The sequence below is a fragment of the Gallinula chloropus genome (genome assembly GCF_964237585.1).
Source record: "Gallinula chloropus genome assembly, chromosome: 7".
In the NCBI taxonomy this organism is placed as follows: Eukaryota; Metazoa; Chordata; class Aves; order Gruiformes; family Rallidae; genus Gallinula; species Gallinula chloropus.
The window spans coordinates 17,014,419-17,037,069 of NC_140092.1; the positions used below are offsets into that span (position 1 = coordinate 17,014,419).

The following is a 22,651-nucleotide window of genomic DNA, read 5'->3' on the forward strand; positions in this document are numbered from 1 at the left end:
CCACACAGTGCTGCTCACACTAAGGCGTAAACCCTGAGCAGTGGTACCTTCCATCACTCTTTGGGCTGCTACTCTTTACAGTCCCGGTTTGAGTCGACTTCAGCAGCAAGACTGTGCTACCAGCAACTACTGAGCACTCAGACTCCTCTGGAGATAGGGGTAAAACACCTGCTTCAAATATTTTATTTAGAAAATAAACATTTTAAAGGGTATGTAAATTATGTTATGTATTTAATACGCTAACATGAATTTAATAAGATTTCTAATCTTTTGTGTTCTAATGTTATCACAGACTGAGAGCAGAAGAGGAGCTCTTGAGGCAGCCAGTTTGGACATTCCAATCTCTTATCTTCCTCAAATTCTTTCACCATGCAACAAAAGGCCAACAGCTTTCTACTCCTTCCTCTAACTACCCAAACTTAAACAGCTGTGCCCAAAGCCCGTTATCTGGCAAGCAGATAAGACACTGCCAGGCTAATAAACCTCACAAGCAGTTCAGGCTGCAGACTTCAGTTCTGGGCTGTGAACCTCTCCTGATGTTTACAGCTCGGCCAGATCCCTGGTCCCTGACATGCTGCCAGCAGCTACAACCACAAGTGCAGTTACACCACAGAGACGTGAAGTTATCAATACCAGTGGGTGTCACAGCAGAGGACAAAAAGCACTCTGGCAAGGTACCAGAGAACAGGGTAACTGGAAGCCAGGAGGAGCATGGTGGGGTCACCTGGTCCCGCTGTGCCTCCCCAAAGCAAAGTCAGCAGCTGCAGCTCACCCTGCAGTGAGCTCCAAAGCTCCTTTCATCTATTCCTTTCTCTCTAATTGCTTATACCCTAAAGCAGCCGAACGTACCTCCCAGGCTGGGGATCTGTAGTGGCTGCTGCAGGCAGAGAGGGCAGAAATGCCTAATTAACGTTTTGTTTCCTGAAAGACATGGCTTTTGCTCACAAAGTTGTGGCAGATTTGGTTAGGTCTTTAGCTAAAAAATAAAAGAATGAAAGTCAAGTTTTAAACTGAATTGGGATTGAATTTCATTTCAAAGTTGGCACACTTTAGAGACTGCATAGAAGGACAAAGGTTAATGAAAGATTATAGTAGATTAAATTTATATGTAGCTTTGGGTTTACTGTAAAACTGATTTTTCCTTCTAAAGTCAGCTGCAGGCTATAACTCTCACCCAGCCTCCTGTTCAATGCAGACACCAGGATTTCAGCCAGCTCCTGGTATATTCAATCCAACGCCTGCACACAGCAGTAGCTGCACCCCACTGACATCACCTCCCACCTGTATCCAAAAATTAACAAGTGATGGTGAGTTGGTCTGCACCTCAGCCAACACCCTTCCCATTCAAACCAAACACCCTCTTCCTCCTCCAAACTTGCCTACTTCAATCTCTAAATTTTAGGTTCACTTACTCTCCACTAGCACAGAAAAGGCTCTTTTCCCATGACTACCAACCTGCTCTGTGTGCGAATGATTGGAGACCACAGCCAAGTTTTCCAGGAGCTTCACCTACAGCACATAAACCAGACCCCCACCCCTTCACCATAAGGCCAACTATCCACACTCAAGCCATTTTGTGACATTTTTTTCAACACTGTAATTTATGAGAATTATTGGTAAAGATGAGACCTCAGAAAAAAGAGACTTCCAACTAATGGCAGAGTTGCATCTCAGGCAGGAAGAGATATCCTCCTGACTCCCTACCCAGTATTTCTGCTTCTGGACCCCAAAAAGGTCTTGACAACTGATATTCATGCTTTCATCTTCCTTGAAAATGCACAGGTATAGAAAACCTACAGTACATTTTCCTCAGCTTCAGCAAATTCATAAGATTCCTGAGGTTATTAAAACACATCCTACTTCTGGGTTTTGCAAGTGCACCTACCACCATGTGCCAAGGCTATTTTCTTGGGATTCACATGCAACATTACCTAAGACAAATACTAAGAGATTCCTATTACGTTTGAGATTTATTCCTTCCTGTTTGTCTGAGATTTCTCTGTGGGCAGCTTGAGATTTAATTTAGGTAATGGTGCACCTGTTCTGAAAGACTTGCTTATTTGTTGATCAGCATTACTGATACTCGTTTTTATTATTCAGTAAAAAATTGGCAGCAGGACAAGAAGCATTTTTGTAATATGTTTTTACAGTTTCTAACACAAAACAGCCTTAGTCCACCTCTGGGCACCTTAGATGCAGTGATACAAGTGACACCTGAGCACAAAGGGGGTTTTTTTTGCGTAACCCAAGACAGAATATTGATGCTATCTACTCTTATCTTCCCCACGGGGCTCGCTGCTAACATCATTTTAATATGAAGAAAGCTTTGGCAGGAGAGGGATGTAATTTGTCTTTGGGGTGTCTTTGTTCCAATTAAATGAATACTCTCTAAAGCAAATTATGCTGTAGGTATTATTAAATTTACTTCTGCATTTCCTAACATTTGGGCTGTTCTGTGGGACCATACAGCCTTAGCATACATACAGCTTTTATAGGCACACAACCACATTTCTGTGATGGGCTTCTGCATTACCTCCCTTGATTTACGTCCCTGCCCCTGACCTGGTTCCTGCATAGGAAACTGAGAGGGGGCTGGGAGCCTCAGTGGGCAACAGAAGCCACTAAACACAGATGGATCCAGGTCTGCAACTGCACGTGCATCCCAAAGCCCCACCACATCCCAGCTTTTGTGAGCCGTCAGGTTCCCCCTGCGCCTTCCCCCTGCTCCCGCAGATGCTGATTGCAGCACTCTCGGGGCTGGGGGGGGTGGTGAATCCGGCTGCAGTGCCTGTCTTTAAAGTACGACTGAGAGCATCTGCCTGCGAGAGCCCGAGTGAAGCGAGACCTCTGCCCGCAGTCCAGAACGCCGCCCGACTCTGAAAGCGAAGGCAGTGCCTTCGGGGGCAGCCTCACCTCACCCCCCGGCCCTGCCTGGCTGGGCAGGATGCTAATTTTGGCTCTTCTGGACCCAGCCATGCATTAGTCATCAGGTCATTTATCTTATTATGAATTTCATCTGAATCCTGATAATACTCCAAATCCAGAAAAAGATCAGATGGCAACAAAAGGGAAGGGTACCTGAGGCAGGAGTGTTTCCTGGTTGAATTTGGGTAAAGGTATCTCACACAGAGACATTGAATCGTTTCAAGAAAAAACTGCTGCTGGTAATTATTTTACAGTTGTAGGGGTACAACTGCCTCTACAAATGACTGTCAGCAATCAATTTACAAAATTATTCTTCAGTGATCCCCTGATTTCATCTCCCATCATGGGCCAGAAGCCTTTTTCTAATGGGATGGTTGGCAAGAGATCTCATCCCCTTGTTCTTGAGAGGCAGATCACGCAGCCTCGAACGCTGAGTTCTAGCTATGAATTATTGGAACACTGTGACCCGAGTCGTGATGCACTCGCTTCCTGATTAATGGTCTTCAGACACCTTAAAAAATAAACGGGGGGGAGGGGGAGGTAACACCAAGTATCATGGGGGGAGGGGGCATTTATTATAATCATTTCTGCCCTTGACTGCTAATTCCAGTGAAAGGATCCATCCCCAGCTGCTCAGAGAGACCGAAGAGGTAGGAGGGACACAAAGGAGTCAGCGCAGCTGAGTAATGAGGCTTTGTGCTGTTTCCCTTCCACACCACTTCAATTTAATAAAATCCCAGAGGCTGTGAGCCACAGAGCACTTTGCCCAGGGGAAGCATAAATGTGGGGTGTTAATGTATGGGCTGAAAGAGGCAGAATTTGGAGGGGGAATCCGAAGGGGAAGGGGGCAGGACGCCCGTGAACAGAGAAATCACAAAAGCAGCAGGGAAGAGGAGAGGCAGGCACAGCTTGGAGCAGGAGGAGGAGGGAGGAGAATGAGGGTGACTGGATGCCTTTGCCACCCAGGGCCAAGGGGGAGGGAAGGATGATTAGGCGGGATCCTGCCTGTAGAGGAGATGACAGGGACATGGTGACGATTCCCACCAAAGAGGGGACGAAGAGACACATATCTAATTTTCCCCACCCTGAAATTCAAGCCATGGGTCAAGTCAACGCCACTGGTCATGGGGTAAAAGATGCTGATTATTTTGGGGACTGAGTGGTTGAAGGAAAGTAAGCTTGGTGCAAGGTGGGACAGGGCTGCGATGGGGCTGAGTGTCATGTTGAAGAGTAGCAGAGAAGCCTGGAGGCAGGGAAGGCAGGTCTGACCCAGCCCTCCTGCACTACAGACAGCTGTGGGAGCAATGAACTAACCAGAGACCCACAGCTCTTGGTGTTCTCCACCTACACAGCCCAGACGCACTCTCTGAAAATACAAGTGGTTCAGGGCAGGAGCAACATCAGTCGAGCAGCACATCCTCACAGAGGCAGCCTCTACCTGTGCCTGGCTGGGAAGGTTTCTTAGACACAATTCGATGGCACAGGTCTCAATGCTTCATTTTATTCCAAAAACATATTTTCTTGCCTGTTTGGGGAATCAGCTCCCAAATGATACACAATGAAAGAAACCTGAACTATGTCTGTTCAGATCTCACAGTCGCTGGGCACTGGCTGAGGGAAGGTGGGCTGCCGGCCGGGGATGGCAAAAGGAGCACAGTCCTACCTTGTGCTGCTGCTGCTCCTGAGAGCCAGGCGTGGGGGAGGGACCTAGTTCGGTAAAGGACCAGCTGACATGTGCTCCCCAGCACAAAGACAACCACGGAAGAGCAAACAAAATCTCCCGTATCTCTGCACAATTCTGCTCCAATTCCTAACTCTCCTAGGCTACAAGAATAACTGTTCTGGAGGTAAGTTACAGATAAGAACGGGCATATATGTTTCATGGGCTTTACCACAGGTTTACCCTAAACTGCCTGTAAAAGGGACCACGTGATACACCCTAAGGCTTATTTTAATCAAAGACAACAGCAGCAAAGACTATTTCCCCCCGCTGCCCAAGGAAAATTATTACTGTCCTGTTAAGCCTTAAACTGCATTTTCACTTCCATCCATAACGCAGGTGCACAGCAAGTAAAGGAGAAACAAAGGGAGTACATGTCCCATGAAGAGGAGAAACTACTCTGCTAGGTCTCACCTGAGCATCACTATCACCGCAGCCTCTTTAGCGGCACCGCCACTTAAGGGTGCTGAGCGAAAGCTTTCCATCCCTCGGGACTCTTCTCGGGAGACCTCTTCTCTCTGCAAACGCCCAGCACAGCTCCACAAATCAGCCTGCACGGACGTGCCGACAGGCAAAGGGGCGGGTGACGCCATCCCGCAGCAGCCCAGCTCGGCCGCTTCCCGCAGACCCGGCCCAGCACATAACGAGGTGGGGTGGGAGGAGCCGGGAGCTGAAATGAAGCCTGAGCTGCAATGGGAAGAGCAGGAGAAGAGGCGGTGCCCGCCCTTGGCTTTCTCTGGCCACGCCGTCGCTGTGCTTGTAAACACAGAATGCACACACACGAAGAGCAACGGGTCGGGATTTAGGCTTCCAAGTCCAAGACTATGATTTACCTGTGCCCGCCTCATCCCTAACCTGCTCCGGGCTTGCAAACAAACCCTCTTGCCCGAGGCTCCAAAGCCCGCAGAGCAACAGGCATAACGGCTGCGCACACCTCCTCTCATCACCCCAAATTCCACACAGCACCCACAGCAACTTCCCTCGGGGGACACTGAAGGGACCTCATTGCACACATGCACCAATTTCAATTTTGTATTAATACTGGGCTGTGCCAGATGCTTTTAGTCTCTGGCAGGAGAAGCAAGAGATTCAAACCACATCTCCACACAACACTCTGGAGCAGTCACCAGCTGCACCAGCAGTAAGGTTGCTTTGCTTACAGCACTTTCACTGTTCCTTACAAGCCTGTCCTCCATTTTTCATCTTTGTCTCTAGTTAAATAGAGGTGAGGCACAAAAATTCCCATTACAAAAGAGCAAAGAGAATTCCTAGCCCTTCCAAGGACTTCTGCTGCTCCAGACTGTCTGTAGGACAGGTGCTCTCCTGTGGAAATCAAACCCCTCCTAGGAGTAACGTAAGGCAATGTTATTTATCAGCTACAAATTACAAGAAGCCTGTATTTCAATGAGTCCTCTCCTCCATCTTCTTGCTCTCTCTCTTTCTTACCCTCTCACCCATTTTTCAACAGAAGGACTAACAAGGAATAATTTGAGAATGATGTACGATTGCTTTTATTTGCCAAATCTTTTTATACTCAGATAGTCAATCTGTTGCTTCCAGTAATAGCAGGGCAGGGAGTATCTGTTCTCCCGCTCTCCACAAAGGACAACAAAGAAGGAATTAGCCATTGATTCAGATACATCGTGGTGTGTGCTACGTGTGAGCCGGCTGCCTCACAGCCAGATGCTGCAAAACTACTTAGCATCGCTCCAGACTCCAGACTGCGCTTTAACGATGACATATCGGGAAAGCCTGCAGCAAGTTAAAGAGACAAGAACCATGCTCAGCAGCAGACACAACATTTCTTCACTCCACTCGCTGGATGTGACGATATGCCAGGTGCCACCCGCAGTGACGGTACCCGCTGGATGGACAATTAATGAGGTTCAGATTTGGCTTTCCCTGGAGTCAGCAGCACGGCTCTCGTTTAAACCAAGAGTCAAGTGTGAATTCCAGCTGACAAAATTTTAAGAAGCCTCAGGAATTCTTGACTCCTTATGATGCACTCACAACATGATGCCCTGTTGGAAACCCTGTAGTTTGTTGGCCCTTGAAACTGAAGTTTGCGATGACTGGGTGGGCTCTGAAACAGGACACATCTGCTTCACTGTACCCTAGGTTTACTGAACTCCTCCTCTAACTGTCTACACAGCATGTTAGACATTATGACACAGAAATATCTTCCTGTTCCACTGGAGAGCTTTGGGATTGCTACTCAGAGATAAAACAGGCGGCCCAGCCTGTGCCCTTCACACCTGCTCGATAAGCGGCCGCCTTGTGCTCTGCCCCAGCCTGGGCTCGCTCACCGTGACCCCGTCTTGGTCCCGCTGCAGGGGAACTGTGCGGGCACTACTTACAAGTGGGGAAGGCATGATAAGTCAAAGGCCTGCGTGCTGGGAAGCCAGATACTAGCTGCATGAAGGATGGGATACAGTATGGCAGTGGTAAGACTTTACAGAAGCACAATAAATGCGCTGCCAGCACTGCTCAGCACATACAGACCTGCAAATGAAGTTGAGAGGACACTGCTGGCTCAGAGAGCTGACCAGGCTCCACCTCCCCTAGCCTAGAAGTACACAGAACCCAAAAATATGAACGAACTAAAGCTGTCTGGATCCTATTTGGTTGTTCAGCTCTGATGACTCATCTTCCCTGTGCTCTCCTCCATCTAATGACAAGGAAACAAACACAGGCAGAACAATATTAAACTTGGCATCATTTCGGCAAAGTTGCCTTCAGGATTTTGTCACTAGGTACTACTTGCACTTCTTGTGTTGCCTGCACCCCAAGTAAGAGTTAAAGGCAATTTATAAGCAAATAGTCTGTTCTTCTGTTGAGTCACCAATAATTTCTACTCCAGGACCAGGATGGACATCCTACTTTGTGCGCCTGGCACCTCTACTGTCTGTGTCTCTGTGTCTTTTCCTCTTTAACCCAGAGGATTTAGAGGGTTTGCAGCCACTGCGTCACATCCCCGCTCCTGGGTATCTGTCTCAGCATGCAGCATCTCCAGGGGCTGTCCCAGGGCTCCCCCCCTGAGCCTGCTGCTCTGTTGCATGTGGAGCATCTTGGGTTGCAGCTCAAGGAGGATGCACTGCATTTAAGGAGAGAGCCTAGGGGAGCCACCCTGACCGGCTCCTTGCCTTAAGCCCCATCCAACAGCAACTGTCTTTAAAAGTTAATTCGGTAAAATTTTAGGCTGCCCCAGGATTTGAGTAGAAATCATCAGTGCCTCCTGCCCTTGTGCACTCATCCTGGCATCCCACACAGCATTTCACTTCTGAAGGAACAGGGTGAAACACGACTATTAAATGGCAAATATAAAACAGGGGAAACGTAAATGTTTTAAGCACGTTTTTGTCTGACAACACTGCAATCGCTCTCAAATGTGATTTTTTTGGGAGACAGACTACATTTCTTGCCCTGGTTTGCAAACGTCTATGCTTGCAAGCTTGTCTGCCTTCTCCACCTCCTTAGACTGCCCTATAAAGGTATCACCTCTCTTTACAAACTTCTGGGACCCCACAAGCAGCAAGAAGTCCCTCCCGGGTAACTCCTGGAAGAGGTTTTCGTCCTTCCTCACCCGTTGCCTCAGCTTTTGCAGCAGCCGGCGGTGCTGGCGGAGGAGGGATGAGCACCAGTCCTCCTCTGCGCTGCCCACCCACACCGGGGTGCCGACACTGCGCCGCCGATTGCCCTTTTGGTGCCGATACCGACCTAAGTCCCCCGACCCCGCAGTGCCCGTGCCGGAAGCGCCGCGTCCTGCCCCGGCCCTCGGGAAGATGCAGGCGGCCGTACCAGCTCCAGAGGTGGGCTGCCGGGGGGCTGGCACCGGCGAGACGGCGTGGGCGGGGGGGCAGGTCGGGAGCCCGGCCATGAGCCCCCGCCGCCGCCTGCGCTTCCCCCCGCCAGGGCCGGGCGGCGCTGCCGGGCGGGCGCTGCCCGCCGTCGAGGCGGCAGCGAGACACCGCCCACGCCGGGGGTGGCCCCGCGTGGGTCCGGGACGCGCGGGCGGCGCCCGCAGCAGACAGACGGCGGCAGGGACGGAGCGCGGCGCATCAGCAGCGCCCAGCCGGGCTGAGCCGGGCCGGGATGCGGGCAACGCGGGCCGCCAGGGCGAGCCGGCTCCGCATCCCGCGCTGACGCCCCCGGGTGCCCCCGCCGCCCGCTCCCGCCTCCAGGGCTCGGCGGGGAGCCGGCGGCTCCCGGGGGCCGTGCACCTCATGGCCGGATCCGCGCAACCACCGACGGCGGCGGGGATCGATGTCCCCGACGGCGGGTCGCTGGCGGGGGACGGCGAAGCTTTCGGGGACCGCTCCCTCAGCCAGGGCTTGAGCGTGTTGGTGGGGCTGGCGCTCTGTGTGACCATGCTGGGGCTGGGCTGCGCCGTGGAGCTGGGGCAGCTCGGCCAGCAGCTGCGGCGGCCCGTGGGGCTGCTGCTGGCGCTGCTGGGGCAGTTCGTGGCCATGCCGCTGCTGGCCTTCCTCCTCGCCCTCATCTTCGCCCTGGACGAGGTGGCGGCCGTGGCCGTGCTGCTGTGCGGCTGCTGCCCCGGGGGCAATCTCTCCAACCTCATGTCGGTGCTCGTCGACGGGGACATGAACCTCAGGTAGGCGCCCCGCTCCCTCCTCGCCATCAGCCGGCCAGGGAGCTGCGGCGGACCCGGGACGTGGGGAGGGTTTGCTGGGCACCTACAGGAGGTGGGGCCGGGAGGGACGGGCACGGCACGGCACGGCAGGAAACCCCCTGCGCTGCGCCGCTGCCTCTCCCGGGGCGGGTGGGTCTTGCACGGGCCCGAGACGCGTCTTCTGTCCCTCTCCCTAAGAAGCCTAAAAAGCCCACTCGCGCCCCGGTCGGGCGGGGAGGGGGGCTCTTGCCATAAGACGCACCTCGGCCGGCTGCAGAGCCCTTTCCCGCGGGGCTCGCGGCTTCCCGAGGCAGCCCCCCGGCCGGCCGGGCGGTGACCCGGTGTCTCTCTGGTTCCCCCGGCGCAGCATTATCATGACGGCCTCCTCCACGCTGCTGGCCCTCTTCCTGATGCCCCTCTGCCTCTGGATCTACAGCCGCCACTGGATCAACACGGCCCTGGTGCAGCTGCTGCCTCTAGGGGCGGTGAGCCTGACCCTGGGCAGCACCCTGCTGCCCATCGGCCTGGGGGTGCTCATCCGATACCGGCACCCCCGCGCCGCCGACCTGCTGGTTAAGGTAGGCACGGCACCGGGGACGGAGGCTGTGCGAGCTGCGGGGGATGCCCGGGAACGGCGCGGGGGCCGGGGCTGGACGGACGGGGGGAGGGAGGATGTCTGCCAGTGGTAACCATCACCTGCCTAGCCAATGGTAGCTTCACAAAGGCATATTCCGATACTGAGGTATGTAAGGAATACCTATAGGAATATACCTATAGGAATACCTATAGGAATGGACCGACTTCCAGTCCTGACATAAAACATGGGGATAAACGTCAAGACTTCCAGTCTTCCAGTCTAGACACAAAATGGAAAGCACGGGAAGGGCAGCCCCCCCACCTCCCCAGCACACGGCTGCCAGTGCAGTGCTGCACCCTGGGGAGGCAGCCCGGGCCCTGGGGCAGAGCCTCTCTTCCTGCTCCCACGGCACCCAGGGGTTGCTTGGCAAAACCAGCCCACATGCACGACAACACTTCCTTAAAAGATACAAACAAATTAGCTTAATTATGAAAGGAAAAGCGAGGCACAAGCCCTGGCTCTCTAGTTTCCCACCAAGTCACCCCAAAGCAAAATGATAGAGAGTATCTCAGCTCCTTCCTTTCCCAAGGTATGACCGAACACCACCAAAGTCCCGAGCCAGGAGCAAACCTGGGAAAGACAACGCAGCTACAGTTTGCAGCTTAGACTGTCTGTCAAGCTCCTACCTTCTATGCTTATCCTTTTAAACTAATAACCCCTGTGTTGTCTGTTGATGTCTGTATCTGTTGCCAGATCTCCCTGTGGTCCCTCTTGGTGACTCTGGTGATCCTGTTCATCCTGACTGGGACCATGCTGGGCCCAGATCTGATGGCACACATTCCTGCATCTGTCTACGCTATTGCAGTGCTGATGCCTCTGGCAGGGTATGCCTTGGGATACGGCTTAGCTACAGTCTTTAAGATGCCCCCACACTGCAGGAGAACAGTGTCGTTGGAAACAGGGTGCCAAAACGTCCAGCTCTGCACCGCCATCCTGAAACTCACCTTCCCCCCGGAGCTCATTGGGAGCATGTACATGTTTCCCTTGCTTTATGCGCTTTTTCAGTCAGCAGAAGCAGGACTCTTTGTGCTGGTATACAAGGTGTATGGGAGAGACGGCTACAAACAAGACACGCTCGGTGAAGAGGAAGACACGGATATTTCCTACAAGAAACTGAAGGAAGAGGAGGTGGGCGATACCTCATATGGTACAGTGACCGCAGGGGAGCACAACTCGGTTCAGATGGAGCCGACGCAGACAGCGCTTTAGGAGGTGACACCTGGGGTTGTGTGATGTGTGTTGTGCTTGCAGCCAGGCCGGGGCTGTGCTCACCGCTGTGCAAGCAGAGCTGCCCAGCCTCCATCATCTCTCCAGCCGCTCCCATTGTGCAAGGTGATGTGTGTTTGTTACTGTGACAGTTGTATTTCCTCAAAGATACATATGAAAAAGATTTTAAAAACAAAGTGACGCAGACCAGTGACTGTACATCTCGGCGCAAGGAGGCTCCTGCCCGCCAGGCGCAGCAGGAATGGCTGCTGGGAAGGAGACCAGCGTTTGCAGAGGCCAAGCCAAAGCGGCGCGGTGCCAGCAGCTGAGCGGGGCAACCACCTTGCGCGCGCGTTACCTCCATGCCTCCCACCCGCTGTAAAAGCATCGTGCTCGTTGTTCTCACCGCAAATACATGGCAAAGCTCAACCAAACCCGTGTTCCCCGCTGGTTACTCCCGTGGGGGGCAAATAAGGGTCGCGCTGTCTGTTTCACTGGGGAAGCCGTGCCAGGGGAGGGAGGGCGGGGGGGAGCGCTGGGGGATGCCCCGCCCGAGGCCTCGACCCGGCGGGGATGGGAACGGGCCTCCACAGCCGGCCCGTCGGGGGCGGGGGCAGCTCGGCGCCGGTCCCGCCCCGGGGGTATTTAAGGCGGTCCCTCCGCACTTATCCCGGGTCCGGTGTGATGGCGGAAGAGGCGATGGAGAGCTACCTGTATACCGCTTACCACCCCTACTCCTACCGCTACCCGCCGCCCAAGGGCAAGGGGGGAACAGCGGGTGGCTGGCGGCCGCGGGGCAGTGGCTACTTCTCGGGCTACGGGGAGGCAGCCGCCGCCGAGTACTTCGACAACTACCAACGTGCCCAGCTGAAGGCCATCCTCTCTCAGGTCAACCCCAACCTCACGCCGCGGCTCCGCAAGGCCAACACCAAGGAGGTGGGCATCCAGGTGAACCCGCGGCAGGACGCCTCGGTGCAGTGCTCGCTCGGGCCCCGCACGCTGCTGCGCCGCCGCCCCGGCACCCCCGCCGGGTCGCGGCCCCGCGAGGCGGAGCGGGAGCCGGAGCCGGAGCAGGAGCAGGGCAGCCCCGCCACCACCAGCACCCGCGCCGTGCGCTTCCCCCGCACTATCGCCGTCTACTCGCCCATGGCGTCCCGCAGACTCACCGCTTTCCTGGAGCAGCCGGAGCTGGAGCAGCGGCCGCAACAGCAGCAGCAGGAGGAGGCGGCGGCGGTCGTCGAAGAGGAGCCGGCCGCGCTGCGAGAGCAGCGGGAAGCGGAGGCGGCCGCTGTGCGGGAGAGCTGGGAGAAGCCCTCCGAGAGCGAGGCCGAGCCGCTGGGGCAGCGAGCGGCCGAGCCGCTGGAGCAGCGTCTGCCCGCCACTCCCGAGCCGCCTGCGGCGGGGCCGGAGCCGGAGGAGAGCCGGGAGGAGGGGGCGGTGGCGACGGCAGCAACAACGGCGCAGGTAGAGCCTCCGGCCGCCCCGCAGAAGCAGGAGACAGCGGCGGGCAAGACCCGCCTGCGCTTCCAGGTGAGAGGCGGCCGCGGGGGAGCGTGGACGGGCTGGCCCGGGAGGCGCCTGGCCCGTCGAGTAACGGTTGTCCCCGGCAGTTCCTGGAGCAGAAGTACGGCTACTACCACTGCAAGGACTGCAACATCCGCTGGGAGAGTGCCTACGTCTGGTGCGTCCAGGGCACCAACAAGGTAGGCTCGGCTCGGTTCGGCTCTCCCCGGTCCCCCCGCCCGCCGCCACCCCCGCTGACCTCCTGCCCGCCCCGCAGGTGTATTTCCGGCAGTTCTGCCGGACCTGCCAGAAGTCCTACAACCCGTACCGCGTGGAGGACATCACCTGCCAGGTAAGGCACCCCGGGCGCCCCGCACCGCCCCGCCCGGCCCCGCGCCGGCCCCGCGCCGCGCCCGCCGACAGCCGCCTTCTCCCGCAGAGCTGCAAGCAGACCAGGTGCACCTGCCCCGTGAAGATGCGCCACGTGGATCCCAAGAGGCCCCACCGCCAGGACCTCTGTGGGAGGTGCAAGGGGAAGCGCCTCTCCTGCGATAGCACGTTCAGCTTCAAGTACATCATCTGAGAGGGATGGGGGTGGTTTTTTGGTGTTCTTTTGTTCGGGGTTGTTCTGGAAGCTGCGAGTAGAGCAGGCTTTTATGTTTGGTGGCGGTTGTTTGAAGGTACCGAGGGCGGCGCAGCTAGGAAAGCGTGCCAATAAAAGTATTGCAAAGCACACTCACGTGTGGCTTTGTGCTCAGCTCCCAGGGCAGCTTGCACAGGGGAAGAGCCTACGAATAATGGTTTGTAAGCTTGTGATGGGCTTGACTCAGGATGAGGCATCTCAGGTGGGAAAGAATGTTTGTTGCTATCACGCACCTAAGGTCAGCATCAAGTTGACATCTGCAGTAGGTAGTAAAGCATCATTCGTTAAGAGAACACTTAATACTCACTTACTGCACACACCTCTATATGGGAAGCCTTCTGCACCTGCTGATCACTACAAAATGATTGAGGAAAGTTATGTAAAAACTAGGTGACTTCTACTGGTACAGTTAGTCTGCATTTAGCTGAGCTGGTGTTCTTGTAGACTGCTGGGGAAGGGAGTGACTGATGTTACAGTCTCTTGCTAAAGGAGTTGCCCATCTTTGCTTCAACAAGGTTATCCAGAGAAGTGACGCCTCAAAGGCTTGGAGTATGACACTGCATCTGCCTGGCTTTCTCTTGTACCTGCAGGTGATGCATGAAGAGCCGGTGGCTTCCATGTGGGAGGGTTTGAGTTACAGTGTAGCTGTCTGGTGTCAGGGAGGGGTCAAACTCCTGTACCCTTCCAAGACTGGGTTTGCAACTACATGTTGTACTTCTGGTGCTTGGTAGTAATGAAATAATGAGCATGGTTACTCTCAGGGGATGCTCTCTGAGGCTTATTGGTGCTGGTGGTGGTAATGGCCTCTGTAGGAAGGCTCCCTTAGAACCAGCTTGTAACACTTTCCTGGGGCTACAGCATCATGATCTGAGCAGGTCCACAAGCTAGTGAGACCTATGCACTACTAGTCTACCTTGTAGCCAAGGAATTGGGTAACCTTGGAGAAAATCATTCTCTACGAATACTAAAACTTAATTTTGAAACTGCACATAACTCTACAGGTGTTACAGGCTGGGTAGGAGAGGAGGTGGGGTAGCCCTGTATGTTAGAGAATGTTTTGACTGCCTAGAGCTGGAGTATGGTGATGAAAGGGTTGAGTGTCTCTGGGTAAAGATCAGAGGAAAACGAAACCAGGGAGATACAGTGATGGGAGTCTGCTATAGACCACCTGGCCAGGATGAGGAAGCTGATGAGTTGGTTTTTAAACAACTGTGAGAAGTCTCACAATCACCAGCCCTCGTCCTTATTGGGGACTTCAATGTACCGGATGTCTCCTGGAGGTACAATACAGCAGGGAGGAAGCAGTCTAGCAGATTCCTGGAGTGTTTGGAAGACAACTTCCTGACCCAGCTGGTGAGTGAACCCACCAGGGAAGGTGCCCTGCTGGACTTGCTGTTTGTAAACAGAGAAGGCCTAGTGGGGGATGTAAAGGTTGGAGGGCACCTGGGCCTTAGTGGTCATGAGCTGATAGAATTCTTAGTACTGGGAGAAGTAAGAAAGGGAGACGCCAGAACAAGCACCTTAGACTTCTATAGGGCCAACTTTGGTCTGTTTAGGAAGCTGCTCAATAAGATTCCATGGGAGGCAGCCCTTGAGGACAGATGAGCCCAAGAGGGTTGGTTGCTCCTCAAGAAGGAAATCTTGGCAGCATAAGAACAGGCTGTCCCAGTCTGTTGGAAGAGGAGTCGGTGAGGAAGGAAGCCAGCTTGGCTGAGTAGGGACATCCAGGAAGATCTTTGGGAAAAGAGGGAAAATACGACCTTTGGAAGAAGGGGCAGGTGTCTTGGGCTGACTATAGGAATTCAGTGAGATCATGTAGGCAGAAAGTCAGAAGGGCTAAAGCTGAACTGGAACTCAGACTGGCCAGTTCTGTAAAAGATAAAAAGTCCTTCTATAGGTACGTTAACAGTAAGTAAGATCAAGGAGAATCTCCAGCCTTTATTGGATGCTGAGGGAACATAAGGGACAAGGAATAAGGACAAGGCTGAGGTCCTTAATTCCTTCTTTACCTCAGTCTATAGTAGTAAAGATGGTTATTCCCTGAGTATTCATCCTCAGGATCTGGCTGACAGAGAGGGGAGGAATAGCAAAATTCCCATGGTTAAGGAGGAAATGATTAGTGGTCTACTTGGCCAGTTAGACCCTAACAAGTCAATGGGGACTGATGGGTTTCACCTGAGGGTGCTGAGAGAGTTGGCAGATGTGCTGGCCAAACCCCTTTCCATCATCTACCAGAAATCCTGGCAGACTGGGGAAGTTCCACTCGACTGGAGGCTGGCAGATGTTACCCCCATATATAACAAGGGTTGGAAGGAGGATCCGGGGAACTACAGGCCTGTCAGTCTGACCTCAGTCCTGGGGAAGATCATGGAGAGAGTCATCTTGGGAGCTGTCATGCAGCACATGTGTGATGGCCAGGGGATCAGGCTGAGCCAACATGGGTTTACAAAAGGTAGATCCTGTCAAACTAACCTGATCACCTTCTATGACAAGGTGACCCGCTTAATGGACAAGGGGAAGGCTGTGGATGTGTCTACCTGGACTTCAGGAAAGCCTTTGATATGGTTTCTCACAGCATTCTGACTGAGAAACTGGCTGCCACTGGCCTTGATAGGTGGACCCTCAGCTGGGTTAAAACCTGGCTGGATGGCTGGGCCCAAAGGGTGGTGGTGAATGGAACCAAATCCAGCTGGAGGCCGGTCATGAGTGGCATCCCCCAGGGCTCAGTCTTGGGTCCAGTCTTGTTCAACATCTTCATCAATGACCTTGATGAAGGGATTGGATGCTCCCTCAGTAAGTTTGCAGATGGCACTAAGCTGGGAGGAAGTGTTGATCTGCCTGAGGGTAGGGAGGCTCTTCAGAGGGATCTGAACAGACTGGACCCATGGGCTGAGACCAATGGGATGAAGTTTAACAAGGCCAAGTGCAGAGTGCTGCACATGGGACACAACAACCCCATGCAGCGTTACTGGCTTGGGGGAGACTGGCTGGGGAGCTGTCTGGCAGAGAGGGACCTGGGGGTGTTGGTTGACTGCAGGCTGAATATGAGTCAGCAGTGTGCCAGGGCAGCCAAGAAGGCCAGTGGCATCCTGTCTTGTATCAAAAACTGTGGCCAGTAGGTCCAGAGAGGTAATTGTGCCCCTGTACTCTGCATTGGTGAGGCCACACCTTGAGTAATGTGTCCAGTTCTGGGCTTCTCACCACAAGAAGGAGATTGAGGTCCTTGAGCAAGTCCAGAGAAGGGCAACCAGGCTGGTGAAGGGGCTGGAGGGCAAATCATACGAGGAACGGCTGAGGGAGCTGGGGATGTTTAGCCTGGAGAAGAGGAGGCTGAGAGACCTTATCACCTACAACTACCTGAAGGGAGGTTGTAGAGAGGTGGGCAATGGTCTCTTCAGCCAGGTGACAGGTGATAGGACAAGGGGAAATTGCATGAAGCTGTGCCAGGGCAGGTTTAGATTGGATATTAGAAAAAAATTTTTACTGAAAGAGTTGTCAGGGAGGGGGTTGAGTCACCTTCCCTGGATGTGTTAAAAAAAAGGATAGGTGAGATAATCAGGGATATGGTTTAGCATAGGATGGGAATAGTTGGGCTTGATGATCTTCAAAGCTCTCTTCCAACCTTGTGATTCTGAGATAACAGTTCTGCAAAAGGCTTTGCACTGAGGCAGCTTCTGTTTGGAAACACTGATAAACCTTGACTATAACAAACTTGCCTACACCTGTATCCAGTTTACCTGAGACCACTCTAAAGGGGATCAACTTCTGTGCTAAGTGATCTTGCATTTCTGACTGGAAGCCAGGGCATGGCAGGGTAGGCAAGCTGTCTCTTGTATCAACAAATGGCTGCTGAGAGGGGTGGTGAGTGCCAGTTCTGTAAGTTTAACTCCCCTTGCTGTAGAATCCTGCTTTAACATGTCCCTTGAACCAGCTGCAGTAACTAAGGCTTAATGCCATGGTACAGGTTTATTGCCAAGTCATTGTAGTTACTTGTGCTCTGCTCATTCTTGGAGCAGTGAGGCATTCTGGGAACAAGGAGACCCACCACCCCCACAATGGGGTAGTTTTACTTTGTGCTTCCATCTGAAGTGTTTTATCCCCTGTGTCACAGTGACAGGACATAGCCCTGGTCTCACCATCTTGCTTTCACAGGAAGTTAAATGTGAAAGTGTAACTGCAGCTGGGCAGTGGATGAGTGTGTCTTGCACTCACCTGTCCTTCCAGCAAGAAGCAGTGGTGTGTCTCCAGCCTGAGGCCCTCAGTGCAGACATCTACTCATAATCTACCTCAGCTTGTGGCTGTCAACATGCCCTTTTTATTTCTGAGCACATTTTCCTCTAAGGGTGTTCTTCAGTTATGTGTTCCTGTTTGCCTTCCCTGTTCTAACAGCTGCAGCCTATTCCCAGTGGATGTGGTGTGGGAGACTCCCTGTGACAAGTACGTGCACCTCATAGTAAGTGTCAGCACCTAAGCTCTGTGCTGTGTCAGTGTGAAGTCACACAGGCTGCTGTGAGTTGCTGCTTCCTGTTTATACAAGATGTCCTTGCAAGCATTGCTTTGAGGAGTACTCGCTGTGAATGTGGTGACTCAGGCATTTATCATCAGTAAAAGTCCTGAGTGACACTCAGGACCACTCTGAGGTGTCAGCCTGCTAACTCTAGCCAAAGCAGCAGTTGGTTCTGTTGGACAAAGTGTAGGAGAAGCCCAGCCCCTCAGAGCTTTAACAGCTCCTGGCCCAAACGAGCAGCTGATGAAGGCTCCAAACAGCAGGTAGCACCAAAGAGCTGTCCCTGCTTCCATCAGCTGCTGCAAGGTTTTGAGGTGTGGAGCGCAGTGGGCAGCAGTATTAAAGCTTTGCTTCATCCTGCAGCACTCCTCAGTTCTGCAGTAACTCTACGTGTCATTCCCCTTACGTAAAGATATTCAACAGTTACTTTCACTGCTTGATGCTGAAGTACAGCTCTGTAGCCTTCCCCCCTTACTGCTCTGACATGTCCTTCACAGTGTACACAGTGCATCACAGGCATTGGGTCCTAGACTCTGTGGAAGGAAGGAAGGAAAGCTACTCATGACCTCTGTCATTGACTTCAGGGATTATGCAAAGCAGAAAGGAACACAGTCCTCATATGGCCACTTCTTCAAAGAGGTCTTGAACTTGCCCTGTTCAGCTCTTTTGTGAAGAGATTTACATGAGTTAGCTGGGTCAGTGCTGTATTTGCTGCATCTTGCAGAAGGGGGCTGATGCTGTGCTGGTTTCTAGACAGCTTCAGTGTAGCTTCAGATTTGGCACAGACCTGGCACCAGGTAACGCAGGGTGATGGTTTACACAGGAGTTGAGAATGGTATTACTTTGAGTAATTTCGGAAAAGCTTCTCAAAGACAGGCAGCTGGTGTGACTCTGCTCCACAGGGCAGGTTCCACTAGCCATCATAAAGGGAGTAAGAGATATAACAAGGAATTACGTTTATAAATCAGTGTTGGAGTTGCATGAGAGCCTTTACCAGCTTCAGAATAAGGAAAATGCTGACAGGTCACTAAAAGGAAAAAAAACCCCATGATTTTAGGGCACCCAGGGCTCTGTTGTCAGTGTTTGGTCTGGTTAGCCAAATTACTTAAACATGAGCTTGTAAAAATACACAAAGTGACAGATACAATGGCTTTTATTTTTACAAAAAAAGCTGGTAAAAGATGATGTAAATAAAAGTGTAATGCGCCACTAAATAAAACTACTTATCCCCGGTAAATACTTATTAAATAATTAAGAATACCATCTACAGTACCACAAAACCATCAAAATAATTCAATTTTATCAGGGACAGAGAAAAAAAATACAGTGAATATGGATGTGCCTTGACCAGTTACAGAGCTTGTTAGGATAACAGAACTACTGTCAGCAGTCCAACAGCGTGCACAGTGCCTTCAGTTAATGCATTTGAGCGTAATTACATTTCTAGTGGGGTCCAGTTTCCCCAAAAAGGCAGAGCTAAGAATTTCAATTCTACATTCTAAACTCTGGAATTAGAGCCCATTAAAAAAAAAATAAATCACAGTGGGTAAGAGATGTGTATAAAAATACTGGGTGTTCCTTTCAAATCACAGGAATCATGGGACTACATTCTTTTTTTCTTCTTTCTTCTTTTTTTTGGGTCTTTTTTTTTTTCCTTTTTTTTTTTTTTTACAAAATGCTATTGGTTTCAACAGAATCCAGTTTGTTTTATGCTACAGACTTTGACACTGAACTATGAGCATATTGCCTGTTTGCATGTTTTGGTAGTCAGTCTCTTTTTCTGTATATTCCCAAATCCTTAGGCTTGAGTCATGAAGATGCATGTAATGTGCATTCAACCTCTCTGAACCCTGCAGGCTACTCAGACTGCAAGTAATGTATGTGACTACCGACAGGAAGAACCCCCCCCACCCCTTCCCCTCATAGCTTTATACACCTACTGCCTTAACAGTGCATTGCACAGATTTACAAGAAAAATACTGGTTTTGCACTATACAGTTTCTAGAATATATACAGAATAAAATAAGTTAACTTCTAATGAGAATTGCTGATGGGCAGCATATATCTTTAATATACATTTTAAAGTCTCTGCAGGCAGCTACTTTTTGGTTAGTTGTTGTCAATATTTGTAACATAAGCACTGATCAGAGAACTGAGCAGCATTCCAATAAAGTTAACAGATATATTATTTCTTTTAGAAACACTGGGAAATCCCAGTTTAAAATATTATTAAATGTCCTAACATTTACACACTATGAGGATTAGATCTAATAAAATAAAATTTCTTCAAAAATAATCTTGCAGCTCTTTGAAGCATGCTCTGAGACCTTATTTCACAATCATCCATACTTTCAAAAAACAAGTGTCACATAGCCAGGCATCCGAACTCACACACGTCATCTCCTCGTTACAGACAACAAAAGCAAGTAAAACATTGAGAAGTCAACGCTCTTTGCAGTCGTAAGTCATTCTACTTCTGTTTGACCACACATTCTTCATGACATTGCAAAGTGTCTCATTAGGTATTAGTCAATGGTTATATCTACTACTGCTGGAAAGCCAGGAAGCCTTGCAGGTCTTCAGCCAAAATAAACCAGCCGTGATTTTAGCCTCATCCCACCTGCGATATCGGTTCAACCTTTAGAGGCTGTTACTGCAAACACTATTTATAGTTCTTTACAACAGAAAATAGTGCATGTGTATGCATTACGTTTAAGCCCTTTTCCTTTCATGTGGGTTTTATACATGTATTTAATAAAAAAATATTACTGCCACACAGGTACTGTGTAGAAAGAGAAGTCAAGTAAGATGTTGGCTTCAATTTTCAGATTTTTACTTCTGATGAAACAATTCCTTGCTGTAATGAAACTGGTGGTTGTCAGGATTGCTGCAGGTTGGTTTGTGGGGTTTTTTTCCTTTTTTTTGTCTGTTTTTTTTTAATGAAAGGTGCTCAATAATAGTCTGAAGTGTCTTCATCATTAGTTCTTTTCTAAATGACAGCTGTTCAGAATCCAGTGCTCACGAGATTTATTCCTGGTTTGATTTTCCCCAGCAGCTGATAGGATTGCACCATGCGTAGAGACTCTCGAATTTCTAGATTAAGTTCCATCAGCTTTGAGCTGGCCTCAGACATGTCTTGGTTGGAGCCCACCACTGCGAAGCTACCAGTCTGACCAAGCGTCTGGTGACGGAAATAGATGTGCAGCAACGTCTGAACTGGGTCATCTTCAGAACTGCCAAAGATGTCGTGGGGCCAAATAGATCTGTAAATAAACAATTTGAATTTAAACATTTTAAAAAATAATCTAAATGTTTAAATATTCTTGTTCTTTAAACAGACATTTGAACAGAAGATATAGGAGAACACAAGAGAGATGTTTCTTCCATAGAGTCCTGGTAGTTAACAGCACTTTTTCCCAGAAATAAATTCTAAGGAACAACTACTGCTAGAAGAGCCTTTTTTTTTTTTTTTTGGTAGTTGCAAAATCAGTCTAAGCAACCTGTAATGAAGCAAGAGTTCTTGCCCACTTCAATAAGGACATCTGGCAGGAGCTGAGAAATACCTGGAATAGTGCCTATCCCCATCTTTAAATTAAAAAGGCCCATTACCAAACTTGAGTCTGAAATCACAATCCTTAGGCACTTGCCTGAAAGCCTTGACCTGTGCTACAGCTGCCACGAACTCCTTGTTCCTCAGGGTCTCAATGAGAGAGTGGATCGCTGTCTCTGTGCTGGCTTGGGAAGCCTCTGCGATCTCCGTTTCTTCGATGCCACTGTCAGATGCGGCCTCAGCCTCTTTCAGACAGCTCTCCAAAAGGGCCAGTTCTTCAGACATGTTTATGACCTAAAACAAACATGAGAAGCAGAAAAAGTACAGTCAAAGATTTGCTGCAGCTGCTTAAATACACAGTTAATTTAATGGCCCAAGGGTGTGTGTGTCAGGGCTTTCCCCAATCAGGTTTCCACCTTAGTTCTTTTAAAATTTGTTTCCAAAAATGCATTTCTTTTCTCCCCACATCACTTCATAACAATTACAGTGACAAAAAGAACTAAACACTTTGGAAAGATACAGCAGCATTTGTGTTATTACAAGGGACAACTTAAAACCAAAGCAAAAGTCTGGAAGACAACTAACCCAGCGGCGTATCTAATAACTACCTTTGGCTTTAGCTCCAGTGTATGAGTAAAAGACAAGGAATTGCTCAGAACATGATTCTACATCAGACTAACTTAGGCAAGAAGCAGGACTGGTGTGATGCTGAGCTTCCACAACATTCCCCTGACAGAAATGAACTCGTTTACTTGCAGCCTCTACAAAACTCTGGAGATCTAAGTGAGGAACATCCATCTTTTTTTCCTAAGCTACTCAAACCCCAGAGACTTTCTCTCCGCTTTTTCATACAATATCAAGCAAGACCAGGCATATTTTTTTCCCTGCTACCTCTATTTATTACACTACAGACCCAGGGACGAACTTTCAGATGACATTACTAATAACATAATGCATTCAGATTAAATCAATTAACATCACTGATGTGCACAGCTGAAGGATACATTTTACTTCTGAAGTTAGTACAGCTAAAAATCAGGGATAAGCTGTCTAGGACAGCACTTAGGGTATGGACTAAGGCTGCAGAGTAATTGAATGGTGGCTGAAGTGACACAGCTATATAAATCAGATGGTGTTTGCGATAGGAACCACTGGGGTGACAGAAAGGGGCCTCATCACAGAGGTCTGTTGATTGGAGTTGGTGTGCCTTGATTGTAGCTTGATTACAATACACCAGGAGCGCTACTGAAATATTTAAAGTCCTCATCACCAGACTCCCTGCATTCCTGTCTGTTTAAAAGCTTTCAAGCTGTACAAAAAATCAACAGAGATA

General features: G+C 50.7%; 3 protein-coding genes across 3 annotated transcripts in view; 2 read left to right on the forward strand and 1 right to left on the reverse strand.

Moving 5' to 3' along the window:
- Positions 1 to 8,868: 8,868 nt before the first annotated feature.
- Positions 8,869 to 11,217, forward strand: SLC10A4 (solute carrier family 10 member 4; the record flags this gene model as incomplete). Its single annotated transcript, XM_084266609.1, has 3 exons — positions 8,869 to 9,254; positions 9,640 to 9,850; positions 10,603 to 11,217. 3 exons carry the CDS (start codon positions 8,869 to 8,871, stop codon positions 11,116 to 11,118), a joined length of 1,113 nt encoding a protein of 370 aa, XP_084122735.1. The 3' UTR covers positions 11,119 to 11,217.
- Positions 11,218 to 11,790: 573 nt separating this feature from the next.
- On the forward strand, positions 11,791 to 13,201 carry ZAR1 (zygote arrest 1; the record flags this gene model as incomplete). Its single annotated transcript, XM_084266721.1, has 4 exons — positions 11,791 to 12,645; positions 12,726 to 12,818; positions 12,896 to 12,970; positions 13,058 to 13,201. The coding sequence occupies exons 1-4, from the start codon at positions 11,800 to 11,802 to the stop codon at positions 13,199 to 13,201; spliced, it is 1,158 nt and encodes a 385-aa protein (XP_084122847.1). The 5' UTR covers positions 11,791 to 11,799.
- A 6,615-nt stretch (positions 13,202 to 19,816) lies between these two features.
- FRYL (FRY like transcription coactivator) overlaps positions 19,817 to 22,651 on the reverse strand; it is a gene marked incomplete at its 5' end in the record, with an annotated part of 94,051 nt that continues 91,216 nt past the window's right edge. The window contains 2 exons of the mRNA XM_084266690.1: positions 19,817 to 21,031; positions 21,416 to 21,612. Coding sequence (XP_084122816.1) covers positions 20,773 to 21,031; positions 21,416 to 21,612 — 456 coding nt within the window. The 3' untranslated portion in view covers positions 19,817 to 20,772. The remainder of the gene's footprint in view (positions 21,032 to 21,415; positions 21,613 to 22,651) is intronic.